Below are 21462 nucleotides of genomic sequence, written 5' to 3'. Positions count from 1 at the left end.
TAAGAAAATACCTATATAAAAAAAGTAAGAGATAAGAATAACAAATAACTAAAGAGCAGCAGTAAATATCAGTAGCGGGGCTATATACAGGGGGTACCGGTACAGATATATTAAAAAAATACTCATTTTTTGTTGTTATTTTTGTGGGGTTTTACTCAAACCCGCAGGCCAGATTGGACCCCCTCGCGCACCGCAGGCCATATATTTGACACCCCTGCTATATAGGGAGCCATGCCGAAATACAGAGACGGACAACAAAAAATATTCTGTAAAACAAATGCCAGACCCTTCTGCCCATCCATCGTCTGCTCAATTCTGTACGACCCCATCTGCTACTCTCGTCAAGTTTCATTTTGTGTTTCGTATATACCGGAATGTTGGTTGCTAATGAGCAAGGCTGTCTGACTTCAATGTCCAAAGCAGAGTAGGTGATGACTGCTCTTCTGAGCCACTAACCTTTTGATTTTCTGCGTTTCAGCAGGTAATGTACACAAGCATTCTACACGTTCTTCTGGTAACACTTTTGGTTTAGCAATATCACCTCTTGTAATTGTATTTCCTCTTAAATGTTACAGCACATCCACAGGGCCAAGATTCCAAACTTGATTTGATGTAAAGCTGTGTTTAGTATTATGTTGGGGAATATTGATTGTCACATTTCCACAATCACAATTTGGATCACTTTTTAGTTTAAAAAGACCCAAGATCGCATAAAAAAGAAAATGACATCAACTCCTAATTTTCTGCTCAAAAAGAAAAGGATATGATTGATCAAACAGACTATAATAACTACAGCAACGCTAGTTGAATTGCATTAACTATTTATGTCCATTGATTCCTTTATCTGTGGTTCCCTGGAGGATGAGTTCCGAACTGCTCCTCAACACAGCCCTCGGCAACACTGAGCTTCCCTTCTGGTAGCCAATCAGACTTCTGTATTGCTGAGGGGGGTAGTTTAGAATGTGACCCTGGGTGACCTTGTTGAAATTAACCCTGACACTCTTCTATAAATGAACCACGATTCCAAGCTGCTCACAATTGATCCAAGTCAGGTAGATAGTCACTCACTCCGGCCTTGACTGTTTGTCACTGGCTTTGATTTGCACCAATATACAGTAATGATCCTTGTTGCCTGTCAGTGGGTCATAGCAGCAGACATGACAGAACATCGTTCCCAGTTGCTGCAGTGGGCTCTTCTAGTTTAGATCTCTAAACCATGTTTCTATTTTCTCAGCTCAGACTGTGTTGTTGGTGTCGCTGAATGTTCCTCAACCTTCCTTGTTTTCTGAAAGTCTGTCTGGCCTTTGTAAATGGCTCAAAGATTCATCAACAGTGGATGATGTTCTCATTACAGAGTGTGCTTGTTTGTCACTGTTACACCTCTGACCATTTCCGCCAGCCTGCCTACACTGGACTGCCTGCCCAACACAATAACACATCTTCAGTTGTTTTCAAACTCCACCATTTTCCACCTTATTCCTTTTGGCAAAAAGATTTATTGCACACATGTATGGCAGTAGTACATAGTAATCCATGACACTACAATGACTTCAGTTTTCCCGTTGCAAGGAATCATGGGAGATTTTAGTTGCAACAGGTGGCCACAAATGTCTTAAAATGTGAAAGCTGTGATTTTGTGCAATTTTTGGGCAACTTTGCCCAAAATAGGACCTCTCTTGCCCAACAATTCCCATATATATTGCTTAAAGCTTAGGACCATGCTTCAACGGTAGGAAGTAGTAGTGCGTTTGAAGCAGTCGCTGTTATCGATAAAACGGGGTGCAAATATGGAAATGACTGAATGACCTGCAGTCCTGCATGTCTCATAGGAAAATTGTGTTGAAGCAAAAATAAATTCTCCTTTCAAACTCTGACATTTTGGATCAAGTTTATTTTTGTTCTCACTGCGGTTGACGTGGTCTCAGTAGATTACAGGTTGGTCATATGTGTAATGGACGGTTTGGAATTCCCATTGTTAGAGCCTCTCCTGTCCATGATATATGAGACAACATACACATTGTCACGTTCATATAAAGTGGCATTGTTTACGTTGTTACATAGCAACCCACTACCACTACTTATAAAACTACTAGTCTTAGCACCTATAAGTCATCATGACCACCTGCCTTCGCGTCGTGGCTATGACCACATCACAGCCTTGATATAAATGTCATAACACATGGCCTCTCGTTTTATTGCTTAATTGTACCATGGTTTTAGGGCATTTACGAGGCTGCGCTCACTGAGTTTATATGTGTGTGTGTGTGTGTGTGTGTGTGTGTGTGTGTGTGTGTGTGTGTGTGTGTGTGTGTGTGTGTGTGTATGTGTGCAGCAAGAATGTGTACGTGCGAGGGTCTGTGTGTGTGTTTCGAGACCATACATCAGACAGTGGGGTTGATTGTTAACTGGGGCTTGTTTTATTTGCTCAATACATTTTTACAACCAAAAAACGGATTTAAGATTTGGTGCATTAACATAGCGATGGCCCATGGCACCAGACTATGCGATAGTGCTTTATTCCCAGGATGTTACGAAAAGAACGGGACAGATGGTAAAACGTGACTGAGGAAGGAGAAAAATAAATGATGAAGAGAAAGACTGAAGGAAGGAAAAAAAGAGTTGGTTCAGAGTGGAGTGTCTTTAGGAAAAGTCCAGGGAGGATGTCTCCTGCCCACGTGACGACAAGGCTACTCATTTTTATAATACAAAAAGCACAAGTGCCGCTTTACTTCTGGGCGGGGATCATGCCGTCGATGGCCTCTCCCTTCTCCAGCTTCTTCTCCATCTCCACCATGAGCTTGACGCCATCCACCACCATCTGCACCTGCTGCACCTCTGAGGAGCCCAGACGATCAGCGTTGGAGATGTCGAAGATTCCACCCACGGAGGCCGTGTCCACACCACCTGCAGGCAAAGAGGTCAAAGGTGAGTCTTCATAATCCTTAACACTGGTGTTCCATGATGTACATGTCAGGTTAAATATGGCTTTACTAGTCACCTCAGAAATGCATATGTAATGGCAGTGTAATAACATTTTATGGACTATTGCTAGGTATAGTATGACTTCATGCATTAAGACTGTAAAGAGAGTAGCTCGTACCTGTGCCGCGCTTCTGCAGACGCAGCCTGGTCAGGATCTCCTCAAACTTGGCGTGTGTGCTCAGCTTGGGCAGCTTGACGTGCACGCCACCGCGAAGGCCAGTTCCCAGGTTGGAGGGGCAGGTCAGCACATAGCCGAGATGCTCGTTCCACATGAAGCCGTGGTTGTGCTTCTTGAAGACCGCCTCAATCTGCACAAGGTAGAGAAGGACAGGAGACGAGAATGTTCCAGTGAGTGCGTTTTCAGGTGAGAATAGCCAACCGAAAGGGATGTGTGTTTCGACTACTGACTATAAGAAAACCCAACTGCCATTGTTGTGAACAAGCGATAAAGAACAATCTAGGTATTGACAGTGTGTCAGTCCTGTAGGCTCTGTGACTAGCCTACCTTCTGCAGACCAACGCAGAAGCGTCTGAAGACCTCCTTCATGTTGCCTCCCTTCTCCATGGAGATGACACGCAGGTGATCCTCCTCGTTCACCCAGACCAAGAAGCTCTTGGCATCGTTGTGCCTTCAGATAGGAGGGAGTACGTATTACATGACTGGGACATACTGTACATTCATTATCTGGTTTAACCAATGGTATTGTTTTGGTTTCGGGTATTGGTATGGGCCTGTGTCCTGGGCACTCACCAGATTCCTCTTGCGTCGGGCCAGTCACGGGCCATACCAGCGGACAGCAGCAGGGGGGAGACGGGCTTGTCAAACAAGAAGTGGTCGGCGATCAGCTGATCCTGCTCGGCATCGGTCATGCCATTCAGGGGGTAGTACTTTCCCTTGAACTCACCATCCAGTGTGGCCAGGGCTGAGGGGAGAGAGACATGAACATGAGATTGACATGGTCGTGCTCCATGGCAGCACAGCTGACCCTGATTTTTATAGTGCTGATTTTACTGAGGGCTCAGACACTCACCCTCGATGGACAGTTTCTCAACCATTCTACGCTCGCCACGGCTGTTGTGGGGGGGCAGGGTGTATCCTTTGATGCTGCGTCCGGTACGCACACGGCTGGACAGGACATAGGCGGGGTCAAGATCATCACCTCCCTGTAAACGTGAAAATGAATTATGTCGCTCTACACATGGAAGTCATTCAAATGCTGTCTAGTCACCACGGTCCACTGCAGCCTTATATATTAGCTAAGAAATCAAGCTTGCAAAAGGATCAATGAAGAAATGTGATTGCCATGACCACTTTCTTCACTCACCTTCAGGTTCTCGAAGTTCAGGTCGGTCTTGTGTTTGTCGGTGGGCTTGTAGCCTCCGTGACGGTCGGAGATGATGGGGTCGAACATATCCTTAAAGACTTCGTAGCACTCTTCATCACCAGCAACGCAGCCCACGGTCATGATGAAGGGGTGTCCTACAGACAGAAAGAGAATAAGTGAAAACTATTGCCACAGGAAAACTACATGTAACAGGCCCCCCATCAAAGTGCACTACTAACAGTCTCATTGTTCATGCTGATAGTGTATTAGTTAATAGCACTAAGAATGTTTTGCTTTCAGGTGCCCTTATCAGCCATCAATCAGAGCAGATCAGGACATGCCTATCCTGTGACCTCACAGGGCCCTGACGGGTCTTCCTGTGTGTGTGCTTCTAAGTCTTACCAGGGTTGTCCACACCGGTCTGGGTGCAGTCGTCCAGGGTGAAACCGGAGGGGGTAGACTTGCTCCTCAGCTTTTTGTACATGTCCTTGGTCAGCACCTTGGCCATGTGGTTGTTGTGCAGAGAGAGGTCTGGGAACTCCTCTACATCAGAGAATTTCATCTTGTAGTCATTGTGGCAGTTCTTCGGCATGATTGCGGCTCTCTTTTGTCCTGCAAAACGGAGAGGGGGAAGAAGTGTGAATCTATGCATGATGATCTGGCACACTGTAACGAAAGCCCTCCCAACTAAATATTCAAGAATAGTGAAAGAACAGTATCTGGGTCCCTAACAACAGAAATGTGCCACAAAAGAGAGAGCATGATGGGTTTTCAGAAAAAAATCACAAGGAACTCTCCTAGCAATGGCCTAACAATACAACCAATACCACTAAATATACCATATTTTGTGATTTGTAGTACTGAGTCTCCTAGTGTCCTATCTATCAGTCTCCTGACCCCTCCAGCTACCGCCTCATGTTTCCACGGAGAGGGACAGGGGTGTGATCTACGTGCTTTTATGCACTTAGCAGCAGAAGGTATTTTTAGACCAGGCCATCCACTCTACACCCTCTTGCTGTGGCTATACTCTGACACTGGCATGCAAGCCACCTTCCCATTCCTTCAAGGGAAACACCATCACCTCAGCCTAGTCTGGCTACTCCCCAGTAGGCGGTACCAGAGAGTTCCAGAGACTGACTTGATTCATTCTCCGGTCATTAGCACAACTGACCTTCAAATCAGAACGAATAGGATCTCAGATTAACATCTGAACTACAAACATGTTGTGGAATAATTGCAGACATTATAGAAACTCGATACTTCACTTTGCATGTTTTTTTTTCAGCAAAATATCTAAAATGACTCAGTGTCATCTATAGATCACCACTGGTAACAAATCTACCAGCCGCTGTCCTGTGACTATCCCTCCTCTACTAACAGCCGTTAGTGATCATGGCTGTTTTCAAACTAGTGCTCTCTTTTTACCAACAAAACTTTTAACAAAGTTACGGTTTGCACTCAAGAGGATGATGAGTAAAAACGGATAAGAAGTAGTTTAAAGAAGAAAAAACAGTAGATCTTCCATTTTAGGAAACGCTGCAAGAAACTGAAGAGGAGTCCAATGCAAAAAAACAAGAAGAACCGATTTCAGGATTCCAAGTGCTGTGGCGACAGACAGGTTTCAGGAATTCTCATTTCTACTTAAAACTCTTTTCCAGAAGCTCGCTGCCTAGTAGGTTTTACCTGCACAAGAGAAAAGAAGGAGGTAACGTTCCCGGGATCCACCAAAGCCAATATAGGAGTTACCCAACTTTGACAGGTGTTAGACCCTAGTTTATATACCCAGACCTTTGCACCCATTGGCCGGTTTGTCTCTGAATTCTCTCACTCGATTGGACAGCCGCAACCCCTGATGCCCAGTTTAGTTTCTAAAAGGCATGAACTTACATCACAACACCCGAGACGGTACAACAGCTGTGCCTACCCCCTGAACGGCAACGTGCCCCTCCTCCTCTGATTAGCTAGTTGAGGTGGGGGGTTGAAGGAGACAGTTGAAGTAAAGCGACAGTTGTAAAAAGACACAGTCTCCGGGGACACTGTTATAAGTGTTCACACTGAGAGATTGAGGGATCCTGGGGGAACAAATAACTACTATGTCTAAAAGCGGAAGCTAAATGGCATATATTATATTACTAGTTGTGGGGTTTCATGGGAGTTCTCCCCTACAGTCATTCATCCGCTCCCTCTCATTCATCTGTAGTGTGTTTGGTGCGTATTCCCACCCCCATGGTCCTAATTTGAATCAGTCAAAAAAAAGTTATATGATTTTGCATAGGAATATGGTTATGGTCCCTTGAGAGAGATGGCGAACCGGAAGAGGAGAAAGAAGAAAGCCACTTCATTGAGCATTTCATAAACAATACCTGACAATATGAACCACAAACTGGAACTGTGTGACACACTCCTCTTGGATTCAGAGCAATTGCACTTCGCAGAGGTTTTTGTTGAAGCTCATAGTCAATCAAGGCTTAATGTGATTTCACACAAGGTTTAACAATGTTATTGAGGAGATGTTTTTTTTTAAGTATTCCGCACAGTGCCACTTGGGCCTCCCAGCTCAATGACTAGACAGAATGAACAATCCTCACTTCAGTGTGCCGTACTTACAAATCCATGCCGGCCACCCTCTACCCTGAGCTTTTGTGCCAACCATTCTGTCAGGACAAATCTACCAAAGATGCTGTGTCCCCATGGGGTGATAGTCATAACAAACATGCACACACAGATAGAAGAAGAAGACTCTTTAGTTGGAAGGACTGCATAAGATTGAGTTGAAGCATCTTTTTTTAACTAAGCAAGTCAGTTAAGAACAATTTCTTATTTTCAATGACAGTCTGAAAACAGTGGGTTAACTTAACTGCCTTGGTCAAGGGCAGAATGACAGATTTTTACCTTGTCAGCCCAGGGATTTGATCTTGCAACCTTTCAGTTACTAGTCCAACGCTCTGACCACTAGGCTACCTGCCACCCCAGGTTGTCTAAGCATCTACTGTATACAACCAAAGTTTGCTGAAGCAGATTTAGAAAGGGTAAGAGTGATAGAGGTGGATTGTCGAGGCCTTGTGCACAAGCCTCCTTCAGTATATATTATCAAAATTATTATTGTGAAAAATGTGTTCAAAATTCGATCTCGTGTATAAAATGCACCTTACATAATACAAGAGGGAAATTGGCAAGGGTACCAGCCAGTGGTTTTATATCAAATTATTTTGAGATGTTCAGCAGGAGTATGAAACATAGCAGGTGCCTTGTGTCTGAGATCTATTACATATCAGTAGTGCAATTACTGACAGATATTAAATCAGAGAGAGCCCCTGTGACAACAAAATTGTTGATGGGTGTGACGCAAACACTTCTAATCCCTCCCATTATGCAAAGTAGGGGGCAGCCAAGAGAAGCTAAGCTCAGTACTTATTGACGTGCTCAGGGGTTTTCTATTGCAACACTACTGAGGGGTTCAATGTAATAACCAAATGTGTGAAGACTCAATGACCAGGTTCATATTTCAATGACCAAGTTCATATTTCTTAATGAGGGAAGTGGAATGTGTCTCTGCAATATGTTTCAAGCTTGCTACACTCTGTGGAACAAAGCATTCTCTAAAACAGGTGTTCCCAACCTAGGGGACGCTACCCCCATAGCGGGGCACCAACATTTCGGGGGGGGGGGGCAACAAAAAAAATATCACTATTGTTTATACTGATCTAAAACAAAGCATAAATAGGATTGAAACAAGCGGTAAAATGCCCGAAGAACATGCAACTCTGCTGCACATGGGAATATCTTTGGTTTGTCATTATGATATTCAGCAGCTGAACTATGACATTCCAAAGGCAAAGAGTCAAATAAATTAGACTTTGCTTGGGAAGTAATCTTATGCAGTGTGACTCTCTCACTATCAATTGATCTATTCACTTTCTATAAACTAAAATATGTATAATTTAATTGAGAGGTCATATAAATAATCATAATAAAACATATTTGGTCGCGGAATATTACACTACATGACTAAAAGTATGTGGACACCTGCTCGTCGAACGTCTCATTCCAAAATCATGGGCATTAATATGGAATTGGTCCCCCCTTTGCCGTTAGAACAGCCTCCACTCTTCTGGAAAGGATTTCCACTAGATGTTGGAACATTGATGCAGGGACTTGCTTCCACTCAGCCACAAGAGCATTAGACAGGTTGGGCACTGATGTTGGGCGATTAGGCCTGGCTCGCAGTCAGCGTTCCAATTCATCCCAAAGGTGTTTGATGGGGTTGATGTCAGGGCTCTGTCAAGAGTTTTGTTAAACTATGTAGAATTGCAGGAAATGAGCTTCAAAACAACATTTTCCTAGGTCCCTCAAATTAAACAAAATCAAGCTGGTGGTGTATTTAATATAGGCCTTCTCAATAAACAATAATACATGTGAAAAAGGGGGCCCTGGGGGAAAAAGTTTGGGAACCCCTGATCTAAACCCCCAGCAGAGTAGCAACAAGACAGGTTTAAGTCTGTGTGTGTACATGTACAGTATGTAAACTACTGTTCAAAAGTTTGGGTCACTTAGAAATGTCCTTATTTTTTAAAGAAAAGTACATTTTTCGTCCATTAAAATAATATCAAATTGATCAGAAATACAGTGTAGACATTGTTAATGTTGTAAATTACTATTGTTGCTGGAAACGGCAGATTTTTTAAATGGAATATCTACATAGGCGTACAGGGGTCCATTATCAGCAACCATCACTCCTGTGTTCCAATGGCACGTTATGTTAGCTAATCCAAGTTTATAATTTTAAAAGGTTAATTGATCATTAGAAAAGCCTTTTGCAATTATGTTAGCACAGCTGAAAACTGTTGTTCAGCTAAAGAAGCAATAAAACTGGCCTTCTTTAGACTAGTTGAGTTTCTGAAGCATCAGCATTTGTGGGTTTGATTATAGGCTCAAATGGCAAGAAACAAATAACTTTCTTCTGAAACTTGTCAGTCTTTCTTGTTCTGAGAAATGAAGACTATTACATGTGGGAAATTGGCAAGAAACTGAAGATCTCGTACAATGCTGTGTACTACTCCCTTCACAGAAACAGCGAAACTGGCTCTAACCAGAATAGAGAGTGGGAAGCCCCGGTGCACAACTGAGCAAGTGGACAAGTACATTAGTGTCTAGTTTGAGAAACAGACGCCTCACAAGTCCTCAACTTGTGAGCTATGTCATGCCTATCCTCCCCTAATATGACTAACCAAATTAGTCTCTGTCCATGTCCCCATGACCCTCCCGTGTGCCCAGTCAACCCCCATCCATCCTCATTATTAATGCACCATGGTCAACAGCATTACCATGACTGCATGTTGGGCACACAACTCAGGTTTACACGCCCGCTCTGCCAACTGAGGCCTCCATGACACATGATGGACTCTCCACCTGGGTGCCTGGGCTCTGCTCGTCTCTGTGCTGGTGTGAAGCCAGACCAGACAGGTTCTGCTTGGTGAGGATGCACTGTGAGGAGACGATAGAGAAGGAGAAGAAGGGGAGAGAGTGATGCACTCTGGGCCAGTGCCACACTCAATTTAGCCTGCCACTTTATCCTCTCTTTGGCTTCAGCTGCCTGGGCTGGCAGACAGGAGGAACAGTTATGTAAAGCTAGCCGCAGCTTGAGGAAGAACGGGGACGGGGTCCCCGTGAACTAGACCCTCACTAAGCCCCTGCTGTGGAAGCTCCACTGAGCAGGGAGGGAGCGATAAGGGAGCAGGGAGGGAGCGATAAGGGAGCAGGGAGGGAGCGACAAGGGAGCAGGGAGGAAGCGAGACGGGAGCAGGGAGGCAACGAGAAGGGGAAAGGGAGGAAGTGAGAAGGGAGCAGGGAGGGAGCAGGGTGGGAGCGAGAAGGGAGCAGGGAGGGAACGAGAAGGGGAAAGGGAGGGAGAGAGAAGGGAGCAGGGAGGGAGCAGGGTGGGAGCGAGAAGGGAGCAGGGAGGGAACGAGAAGGGGAAAGGGAGGGAGAGAGAAGGGAGCAGGGTGGGAGCGAGAAGGGGAAAGGAAGGGAAAAGGAGGGAGCGGAGAGGGAGCAGGGAGGGAGCAGGGAGGGAGCGAGAAGGGGAAAGGGAGGGAGAGAGAAGGGAGCAGGGAGCAGGGAGGGAACGAGAAGGGGAAAGGGAGGGAGAGAGAATGGAGCAGGGAGGGAACGAGAAGGGGAAAGGGAGGGAGAGAGAATGGAGCAGGGAGGGAACGAGAAGGGGAAAGGGAGGGAGAGAGAATGGAGCAGGGAGGGAACGAGAAGAGGAAAGGGAGGGAGAGAGAAGGGAGCAGGGAGGGAGCGAGAAGGGGAAAGGGAGGGAGAGAGAATGGAGCAGGGAGGGAACGAGAAGGGGAAAGGGAGGGAGAGAGAATGGAGCAGGGAGCGAACGAGAAGGGGAAAGGGAGGGAGAGAGAAGGGAGCAGGGAGGGAGCGAGAAGGGGAAAGGAGGGAGTGGGGAGGGAGCAGGGAGGGAGCGAGAAGGGGGAAGGGTCTCCACACACATGACAGCTACTCCTATAAAGCACCTTGTGTTTTATAAAGTTCCTCTGTGATCGGAGTGTGTACGTGTGTACTTCAGAAGAGGCTGGTGGGAGGAGTTATAAGAGTATGGGATCATTGTAACGGCTGGAATGGAATCAATGGAACAGAGTCAAGTACGTTGTTTCCATGTGTTTGATACCATTCCGTACCATTCCGTTGATTCCTTTAACAAACAACATATGCTGAGCACTTGTTGGCTGCTTTTCCTTCACTCTGCGGTCCAACTCATTCCAAACCATCTTAATTGGGTTGAGGTTGGATGATGCAGCACTCCATCACTCTCTTTCTTGGTCAAATAGACATTACACAGCCTGGAGGTGTGTTGGATTCATTGTCCTGTTGAAAAACAAATGATAGTCCCATTAAGCCCAAACCAGATGGGATGGCGTATCGCTGCAGAATTCTGTGGTAGCCATGTTGGTTAAGTGTGCCTTGAATTCTAAATAAATCACTGACAGTGTCACCAGCAAAGCACCGCCACACCATAACACCTCCTCCTCCATGCTTTACGGTGGGAAATACACATGCAGAGATCATCCGTTCACCCACACCGTGTCTCACATAGACATGGCGGTTGGAACCAAAAATCCCACACCAAAAATCTCGCAGAGGTAACTTTCTGTCTTCCTATCCTGTGGTAGTCTTCATGAGAGCCAGTTTCATCATAGCACTTGATGTTTTTTGCATTTGAATAAATTTTCAAAGTTCATGAAATGTTCCATATTGACTGACCTTCATGTCTTAAAGTAATGATGGACTGTCATTTCTCTTTGCTTATTTGAGCTGTTCTTGCCATAATATGGACTTGGTCTTTTACCAAATAGGGCTATCCTCTATTCCCAACCCTACCTTATCACAACACAACTGATTGGCTCCAAATGCATTAAGAAGGAAAGAAATTCCACAAATTAACTTTTAATAAGGCACACCTGTTAATTTAAATGCATTCCTGGTAACTACCTCATGAAGCTGGTTGAGAGAATGCCAAGAGTGTGCAAAGCTGTCATCAAGGCAAAGGGTGGCTACTTTGAAGAATCTCAATCTTTGTTTAACACTTTTTTGGTTACTACATGATTTCACATGTGTTATTTCATAGTTTAGATGTCTTCACTATTATTCTACAATGTAGAAAATAGTAAAATTAAGAAAAACCCTTGAATGAATAGGTGTGTCCAGACTTTTGACTGGTACTGTATAGGTAGGGATAAAATGTCTTGGCATGGCAATGGCATAGATAATTAACAGTAACAGCAGCATATTTGATGAGTCAAAAGAGATTAGTGCAAAAAGGGTCAGTGCAGATATTCCGGGTAACTATTGGTTAACTATATAACTAACCATCTAGCAGTCTTATAGCTTGGGGGTAGACGCTGATCAGAGTTCCGTTGGTTCCAGACTTGGTGCATCGGCGGTAGCAGAGAGAACAGTCTATAACTTGGGTGGCTGGAGTCTTTGACAATTTTTAGGGCCTTCCTCTGACACCAACTGATATAGTTGTCCTGGTTTGCAGGGTGTTCGGCCCCAGTGATGTATTGGGCCATACGCATTACCCTCTGTAGCGCCTTGCGGCTAGATGCCAAACAATTGATCCACTCTCTGACTTAGTCTTGTCGGGGTTCCCGCACGCCGGCCTCTATAGCACCATCTTCTCCTTCTTCGTGTGTCGGGGATTCGGGTCTGATCCACAATAATCAATATGCCTTTCTCCTCTGACTCATTGAAGTAGAAGTCCTCATCCAAATGGAGGTTAGTGATAGCTGTGCTGATGTCCAGAATCTATTTTCGTTCATAAGAAACTATCAGCACAAAAAAATGCACAAAACAGAATTGGTCAGGAGCCCGTAAAACGGCCACCATTCCACAATATATGCTGGAGTTTGTCAATCTACAATTGGCTTGTTGCTTATTGAAAGTAAAGCAATGAGTAACAGGCGGCACTGTGCTTGCTTAACATTTATCTTCCTTCCTTACACGTGTGCAATGGGAGTGATCCTGGATCCTCTGCTTCGCAAACACACATGACCGCCCCCTTGAAAATGTCTTTGCCAACTACGATACCAAAAAGCTAGCAATTTTATAGCGCAAGTGGAGATATTTCAAGCTGGGGAGTGAGGTTACATATCCAACTCCGTTACACATGCACAGGATAATACATTGGCTTCTTAAATAGGATAGTTTTCAACATCTAGGGAAGCCTAGAAGGTTAGAGGGTAGAAGAGGCCTAGAAGAGGTTGAAAGAGCAGAGAACTTCCCTACAAGTGATGATGGCTGTACTATACAAAACAGAATATGATACAGGAAGTAAACGCTGGGCTACAGTGACATCTTCTTTGGAATCCACACATGGTGTGACCTCTGAGCGGCCAGTGTCAAACATGTACACCTATGTAGAAAAAAACATTTTACCAGTTTGCAGACCCTTCAAATAGATCCAGCCCTTGAAAGGGGACACCATAAACATATGTGACTTTGTTGCAAAGTGGAATAGAATGAAGTAGAGTTCTAAAGACTAGACAGAGAGGTGGGGTTTGTGTTGTTGGTTTATACTTCTCTCACTGTCTGACTTTCAGATGCCTTCTAAGATATCGGGTAGCATTGTAGTAGCATGTACACTAGATCGTATAGATATTTGTAAAGCACTTCAATGTGTTTAACATTCAATTTCACATAGGTGTCAGAGCCTCCTCACAGTACAACCAGCTTCCCATAGCCATCACTATTTCAATACTTTAACACATTACAGAATCAAAATAACCTTGTAAGATTGTGTGTGGATTGGTGTTGCTATTCAAAATGGCAGTGGTATGCATCTCAGGGCCCTAATATTACATTTTCTATGTACGAATTTTCTGTGCTGTCGGCACCACAGCTTACCTGCCATGGTCAAAATTATAAACAAGCTAGGAGCCTGCTATCAGGCTGCCTATAGAATATAGTGTATACTGTAGCTGCAACATGGACGTCTGTAACTGGAGGAGAGAAGGATCAACCCACCCAATCACAAACCAAACTCTACCCCCAAGACCAATGGTATTTAAACCCAACAAATAGCCTTCAATTGATTACATTTTCATCCCTTATCAAAATGAAAAGAAACCAATAAATACATTTACACAATAAAATTGTAATGTTTATATATTGTCACATACACATACTCTTAATTTTTTGTTCCCCCCCCTCCAAAAAATGAATTCTTACAAAAATTACCAGTCCCACTGCTGTTCCCCTCCACTAGGGATTTTGAATACCACTGCCCTAGATTTTTAAAAATGTTTTAATTGAACTAGGCAAGTCAGTTAAGAACAAATTCTTATTTTACAATAACAGCCTACCAGGGAACAGTGGATTAACTGCCTTGTGCAGGGACAGAACAGATTTGTCCCTTGTCAGCTCAGGGATTTGATCCAGCAACATTTCGGTTTTACCGGCCCAACACTCTAACCACTAAGCTACCTGCCACACCTACCTGCCACGACCTTAGATACTTCTTGATAGCCTAGATCTGAAAGGATCAAATAGGTATGGCAACAATGTATGGCAACATCATAATGTGTCAAAGGGTAGGTCCTAGCTAGACTATAGGTTTATATGTGATTGGTCCCAGGATGATTGAGAAAGTACACATTGTCAAATCAAATGTATATAGCCCTTTGTACATCAGCTGATATCTCAAAGTGCTGTACAGAAACCCAGCCTAGAACCCCAAACAGCAAGCAATGCAGGTGTTGAAGCACATTGGCTAGGAAAAAACTCCCTAGAAAGGCCAAAACCTAGGAAGAAACCTAGAGAGGAACCAGGCTATGAGGGGTGGCCAGTCCTCTTCTGGCTGTGCCGGGTGGAGATTATAACAGAACATGGCCAAGATGTTCAAATGTTTATAAATGACCAGCATGGTCAAATAATAATAATCACAGTAGTTGTCTAGGGTGCAGCAAGTCAGCACCTCAGAAGTAAATGTCAGTTGGCTTTTCATAGCCGATCATTAAAAGTATCTCTACCACTCCTGCTGTTTCTAGAGAGTTGAAAACAGCAGGTCTGGGACAGGTAGCACATCCGGTGAACAGGTCAGGATTCCATAGCCACAGGCAGAACAGTTAACTGGAGCAGCAGCACAGCCAGGTGGACTGGGGACAGCAAGGAGTCATCATGCCAGGTAGTCCTGAGGCATGGTCCTAGGGCTCAGATCCTCCGAGAGAGAGAGAATTAGAGCGAGCATACTTAAATTCACACAGGATACCGGATAAGACAGGAGAAGTACTCCAGATATAACAAACTGACCCTAGCCCCCCGACACAAACTACTGCTGCATAAATACTAGAGGCTGAGACAGGAGGGGTCAGGAGACACTGTGCCCCCATCCGATGATACCCCTCGGACAGGGCCAAACAGGAAGGATATAACCCCACCCACTTTGCCAAAGCACAGCCCCCACACCACTAGAGGGATATCTTCAACCACCAACTTACCATCCTGAGACAAGGCCGAGTATAGCCCACAAAGATCTCCGCCACGGCACAACCCAAGGGGGGCAACCCAGACAGGAAGATCACATCAGTGACTCAACCCACTCAAGTGACGCACCCCTCCTAGGGACGGCATGAAAGAGCACCAGTAAGCCAGTGACTCAGCCCCTGTAATAGGGTTAGAGGCAGAGAATCCCAGTGGAAAGAGGGGAACCGGCCAGGCAGAGACAGCAAGGGCAGTTCGTTGCTCCAGAGCCTTCCCGTTCACCTTCACACTCGTGGGCCAGACTACACTCAATCATATGACCCACTGAAGAGATGAGTATTCAGTAAAGACTTAAAGGTTGAGACCGAGTTTGCATCTCTCAAATGGGTAGGCAGACCATTCCATAAAAATTGAGTTCTATAGGAGAAAGCCCTGCTTCTAGCTGTTTGCTTAGAAATTCTAGGGACAATTAGGAGGCCTGCGTCTTGTGACCGTAGCGTACGTGTAGGTATGTACGGCAGGACCAAATCAGAGAGATAGGTAGGAGCAAGCCCATGTAATGCTTTGTAGGTTAGCAGTAAAACCTTGAAATCAGCCCTTGCCTTGACAGGAAGCCAGTGTAGGGAGGCTAGCACTGGAGTAATATGATCAAATTTTTTGGTTCTAGTCAGGATTCTAGCAGCCGTATTTAGCACTAACTGAAGTTTATTTAGTGCTTTATCTGGGTAGCCGGAAAGTAGAGCATTGCAGTAGTCTAACCTAGAAGTAACAAAAGCATGGATTAATTTCTCTGCATCATTTTTGGACAGAAAGTTTTTGATTTTGTCATGTATTATTAAAATACTATGTTATTCCTACACAGGGTCAAGCACAAACATGAAACAAAATACATCTTTGTAAACAGGTCCATTAAAATAGTGTCTCTCAGTTTGGGTGATGAAATCACATCCATTGAAACCAGAGCCAGTTCAGTCACTTGTGCTGGAGGGGCTATGTTTAGTGCCACAGTGTAAAGTTCTCCATCCACCGGTGCCAGATTGGCTGATTAAATTGCATCGACTCAGCAGTCAGTCTGTCTGTCGTCTATTTACCGATACCTCCTCTCCTCCCCTTGACCTGTGACTTTAGCACAGTGATTATCTACTGACCCGAATGACATAGCCTAGATGGGGTAATGACTGAGTGGGTTGTCTATGTACATCAGCAATTTCCCAAAGTAGGGGTCATGACCCTTTTTATTTTTTACTAGGCAAGTCAGTCAAGAACAAATTCTTATTTTCAATGACAGCCTAGGAACAGTGGGTTAACTGCCTTGTTCAGGGGCAGAAATACAGATTTTTACCTTGTCAGCTCAGGGATCAAAATCAAATCAAATCAAATTTTATTTGTCACATACACATGGTTAGCAGATGTTAATGCGAGTGTAGCGAAATGCTTGTGCTTCTAGTTCTGACAATGCAGTAATAATCCAACAAGTAATCTAACTAACAATTCCAACAAAAAAACTACCGTCTTATACACAGTGTAAGGGGATAAAGAATATGTACATAAAGATATATGAATGAGTGATGGTACAGAGCAGCTTAGGCAAGATACAGTAGATGGTATCGAGTACAGTATATACATATGAGATGAGTATGTAAACAAAGTGGCATAGTTAAAGTGGCTAGTGATCGGCTGCAGTGAAGGAGAGACCACATGTTTTCATTGCAGGCCGTGTCAGTGGCACTGTATGCAGTAGATGATATAGAGTACAGTATATACGTATACATATGAGATGAATAATGTAGGGTAAGTAAACATTATATTAGGTAGCATTGTTTAAAGTGGCTAGTGATATATTTTACATAATTTCCCATCAATTCCCATTATTAAAGTGGCTGGAGTTGAGTCAGTGTGTTGGCAGCAGCCACTCAATGTTAGTGGTGGCTGTTTAACAGTCTGATGGCCTTGAGATAGAAGCTGTTTTTCAGTCTCTCGGTCCCAGCTTTGATGCACCTGTACTGACCTCGCCTTCAAATCAAATCAAATCAAATTTTATTTGTCACATACACATGGTTAGCAGATGTTAATGCGAGTGTAGCGAAATGCTTGTGCTTCTAGTTCCGACAATGCAGTAATAACCAACAAGTAATCTAACTAACAATTCCAAAACTACTGTCTTTTACACAGTGTAAGGGGATAAAGAATATGTACATAAGGATATATGAATGAGTGATGGTACAGAGCAGCATAGGCAAGATACAGTAGCTGATATCGAGTACAGTATATACATATGAGATGAGTATGTAAACAAAGTGGCATAGTTAAAGTGGCTAGTGATACATGTATTACATAAGGATGCAGTCGATGATATAGAGTACAGTATATACGTATGCGTATGAGATGAATAATGTAGGGTATGTAAACAATATATAAGGTAGCATTGTTTAAAGTGGCTAGTGATATATTTACATCATTTCCCATCAATTCCCATTATTAAAGTGGCTGGAGTTGAGTCAGTGTCAGTGTCAGTGTGTTGGCAGCAGCCACTCAATGTTAGTGGTGGCTGTTTAACAGTCTGATGGCCTTGAGATAGAAGCTGTTTTTCAGTCTCTCGGTCCCAGCTTTGATGCACCTGTACTGACCTCGCCTTCTGGATGATAGCGGGGTGAACAGGCAGTGGCTCGGGTGGTTGATGTCCTTGATGATCTTTATGGCCTTCCTGTAACATCGGGTGGTGTAGGTGTCCTGGAGGGCAGGTAGTTTGCCCCCAGTGATGCGTTGTGCAGACCTCACTACCCTCTGGAGAGCCTTACGGTTGAGGGCGGAGCAGTTGCCGTACCAGGCGGTGATACAGCCCGCCAGGATGCTCTCGATTGTGCATCTGTAGAAGTTTGTGAGTGCTTTTGGTGACAAACCGAATTTCTTCAGCCTCCTGAGGTTGAAGAGGCGCTGCTGCGCCTTCTTCACGATGCTGTCTGTGTGAGTGGACCAATTCAGTTTGTCTGTGATGTGTATGCCGAGGAATTTAAAACTTGCTACACTCTCCACTACTGTTCCCTCTGCTGTTTCCTGAAGTCCACAATCATCTCCTTAGTTTTGTTGACGTTGAGTGTGAGGTTATTTTCCTGACACCACACTCCGAGGGCCCTCACCTCCTCCCTGTAGGCCGTCTCGTCGTTGTTGGTAAATCAAGCCTACCACTGTTGTGTCGTCCGCAAACTTGATGATTGAGTTGGAGGCGTGCGTGGCCACGCAGTCGTGGGTGAACAGGGAGTACAGGAGAGGGCTCAGAACGCACCCTTGTGGGGCCCCAGTGTTGAGGATCAGCGAGGTGGAGATGTTGTTGCCTACCCTCACCACCTGGGGGCGGCCCGTCAGGAAGTCCAGTACCCAGTTGCACAGGGCGGGGTCGAGACCCAGGGTCTCGAGCTTGATGACGAGCTTGGAGGGTACTATGGTGTTGAATGCCGAGCTACTGTCAATGAACAGCATTCTCACATAGATATTCCTCTTGTCCAGATGGGTTAGGGCAGTGTGCAGTGTGGTTGAGATTGCATCGTCTGTGGACCTATTTGGGCGGTAAGCAAATTGGAGTGGGTCTAGGGTGTCAGGTAGGGTGGAGGTGATATGGTCCTTGACTAGTCTCTCAAAGCACTTCATGATGACGGAAGTGAGTTCTACGGGGCGGTAGTCATTTAGCTCAGTTACCTTAGCTTTCTTGGGAACAGGAACAATGGTGGCCCTCTTGAAGCATGTGGGAACAGCAGACTGGTATAGGGATTGATTGAATATGTCCGTGAACACACCGGCCAGCTGGTCTGCGCATGCTCTGAGGGCGCGGCTGGGGATGCCGTCTGGGCCTGCAGCCTTGCGAGGGTTAACACATTTAAATGTTTTACTCACCTCGGCTGCGGTGAAGGAGAGTTCGCATGTTTTCGTTGCAACCTTTTGTTTACTAGTCCAATGCTCGAACCACTAGCCTGCCTGATATGAAAATGGGGTCGCTGGAGAATTTCTCAAATCTTGAGAGAAAAAAAAACATACCGGGCCTATACAAAATAATATATATTATATGGTGTTGTGTCCCAAACTAGGGGACACCATTGTAACGGCTTTTCTCCTCCTCTTCTGAGGAGGATTAACAAGGATCGGACCAATACGCAGCGTGGTAAGTGTCCATGATACTTTCATAATAACTGAACACGACTCAATACAAAAATAACAAAGTGAATGGAAACAAAAACAGTCCTGAATGGTGACACAAACAACAAAACAGGAAACAATCACCCACCAAACACAGGTGGGAAAAGGCTACCTAAGTATGATTCTCAATCAGAGACAACTAACGACACCTGCCTCTGATTGAGAACCATACCAGGCCAAACTCAAAACACAACATAGAAAAACGAACATAGACAACCCACCCAACTCACACCCTGACCATACTAAAACAAAGACATAACAAAATAACTAAGGTCAGAACGTGACAACCATGTGGGAGTCGCCAGATATGAAAATGGGGTTGCGGTAAAATTTCCAAAATCCTGGATTTAAAAATATACATAAACAGAAACTCACATCAATACCTTTGTCAGATAACACTTTTAAACAAAGAATGTATGATATGTCTAGCAATCAAGAGGAAACTGACTGAACGACTCAAACTCCACAGCTTATGATCTCCAAATGGACGTTGTGAGGGCTGAGATGCCCGTGCATTGACTTTTGTTCGCTATACATGTCGGGGTATGCTTGCTATTCACGAGGACATATGGTTCTGTCTCATGATTCCCGAGCATGAAACGGCATATGGGATGTTTAGTGTGCTGAATGACTATATTGACGGAAAACAGATTTCATATGGGATCAAATGGTGTGGTGGGCTTTTGCACAGATGGCTCCATCTATCACTGGACTCAAAGGGAATTCCCTGCTGTCTACCTCTGAGCATTAAATGCCACGTTCAAAACAACTGGGGACTGTGAAATGGGAAATATCTGACTTCCAACTTCAGTGCATTCAAGACAACTGGGAAGTTGGGAAAAAAAAATTATGTAAACTCTCATCCAGGTAGGAATTGCAAGTTGTGAAGTCGGGCCTCTTTCTGGAACTCAGACTTCCCTACATAATGATAACTGACGTCATGATTTGACCTCATATTTTTCAGAGTTCCCAGTTGAAAGCACCATAAAACTCATGGTAGGCTACCCTAACCACACCCCCCGACGCGACATGCATCAAGCACTCCTATCTCATTAGTGGTGATGATAAGATACATTGTGTTAGACTAATTCGCAATTGACTGCCCCACATCGAAAGTATGTGAGGGTGAGTTGAGAAGACAATCAGAAATACTGCTAGAACGTTTTTCAATTGATTGCCATAGCCCCAAATAAAAAGTAAACATTGACTGTTAATTACATACTTTTTTCACATGGGTGGGGATGAGAGAATTTTCAGATATCAAGATGGAGTTGTGGGCTAAAAAAAAAGATTGGGAACCCCTGATGTATGTATTTTACATCGTTACATTGCTTACTTACTTTACATGTTGCCATGAAGACATTGCATAAGATCCACTACCAGCGCCCACCCTCAAACACACACTAACCTCCACACACTGACTGATACAAACTCATCCAACTGTCCTATGATTCTCCCCTCTCAGGCATGGCCAGTATGTACAGAGACAGCTGTCCAGTGGGCGTCAGTTGATGTAACGTTTGCTTCTACCATTTGCCAAACCCCCTGGACACAGACGCATATATCACATTCCCTGCGATTAACACAGGCTTTCCACAAACCCCTATCTTCTGGAGCTTTAAGCCCCACTGCATACAATGAGCTATGGGAAAACACACACACACACAATTAAACATTAAACGGACCATCCATTCTGCAGGATTACATGGACGCTGGCTTGCGTTATTATATAGAGGAATGAGGGGATTTCATGGCATAAACCAGGCCTACGACAGTTCAAACCACCGACATTTGGGAGATAATTTGATTAGCATCATAGGAATCGGTAAGATAAATAATTACATGCGGGGCCAGTAATGATATATTATTTTTAACATTGACATCACACTACAAAGAGTGGATTCGCTTTGTTACATTGCCAGAGATATAAATCTAGAACAATATTGGTAGGACAGTTTTGTACTGTTATTAACCT

General features: G+C 44.4%; 1 protein-coding gene across 1 annotated transcript; it reads right to left on the bottom strand.

Moving 5' to 3' along the window:
• Positions 1-2394: 2394 nt before the first annotated feature.
• LOC112265305 (creatine kinase M-type-like) lies at positions 2395-6098 on the bottom strand. The gene is made up of 8 exons (XM_042296024.1): positions 5991-6098; positions 4710-4919; positions 4308-4462; positions 4014-4146; positions 3734-3905; positions 3488-3611; positions 3101-3290; positions 2395-2904 (listed from the first exon to the last, which is right to left on the bottom strand). Exons 2-8 carry the CDS (start codon positions 4897-4899, stop codon positions 2726-2728), a joined length of 1143 nt encoding a protein of 380 aa, XP_042151958.1. The 5' UTR covers positions 4900-4919; positions 5991-6098; the 3' UTR covers positions 2395-2725.
• Between the last annotated feature and the right edge of the window lie 15364 nt (positions 6099-21462).

This window comes from Oncorhynchus tshawytscha, linkage group LG13, assembly GCF_018296145.1.
Source record: "Oncorhynchus tshawytscha isolate Ot180627B linkage group LG13, Otsh_v2.0, whole genome shotgun sequence".
Lineage (NCBI taxonomy): Eukaryota > Metazoa > Chordata > Actinopteri > Salmoniformes > Salmonidae > Oncorhynchus > Oncorhynchus tshawytscha.
This window is presented reverse-complemented; position numbering and strand designations above follow the sequence as displayed.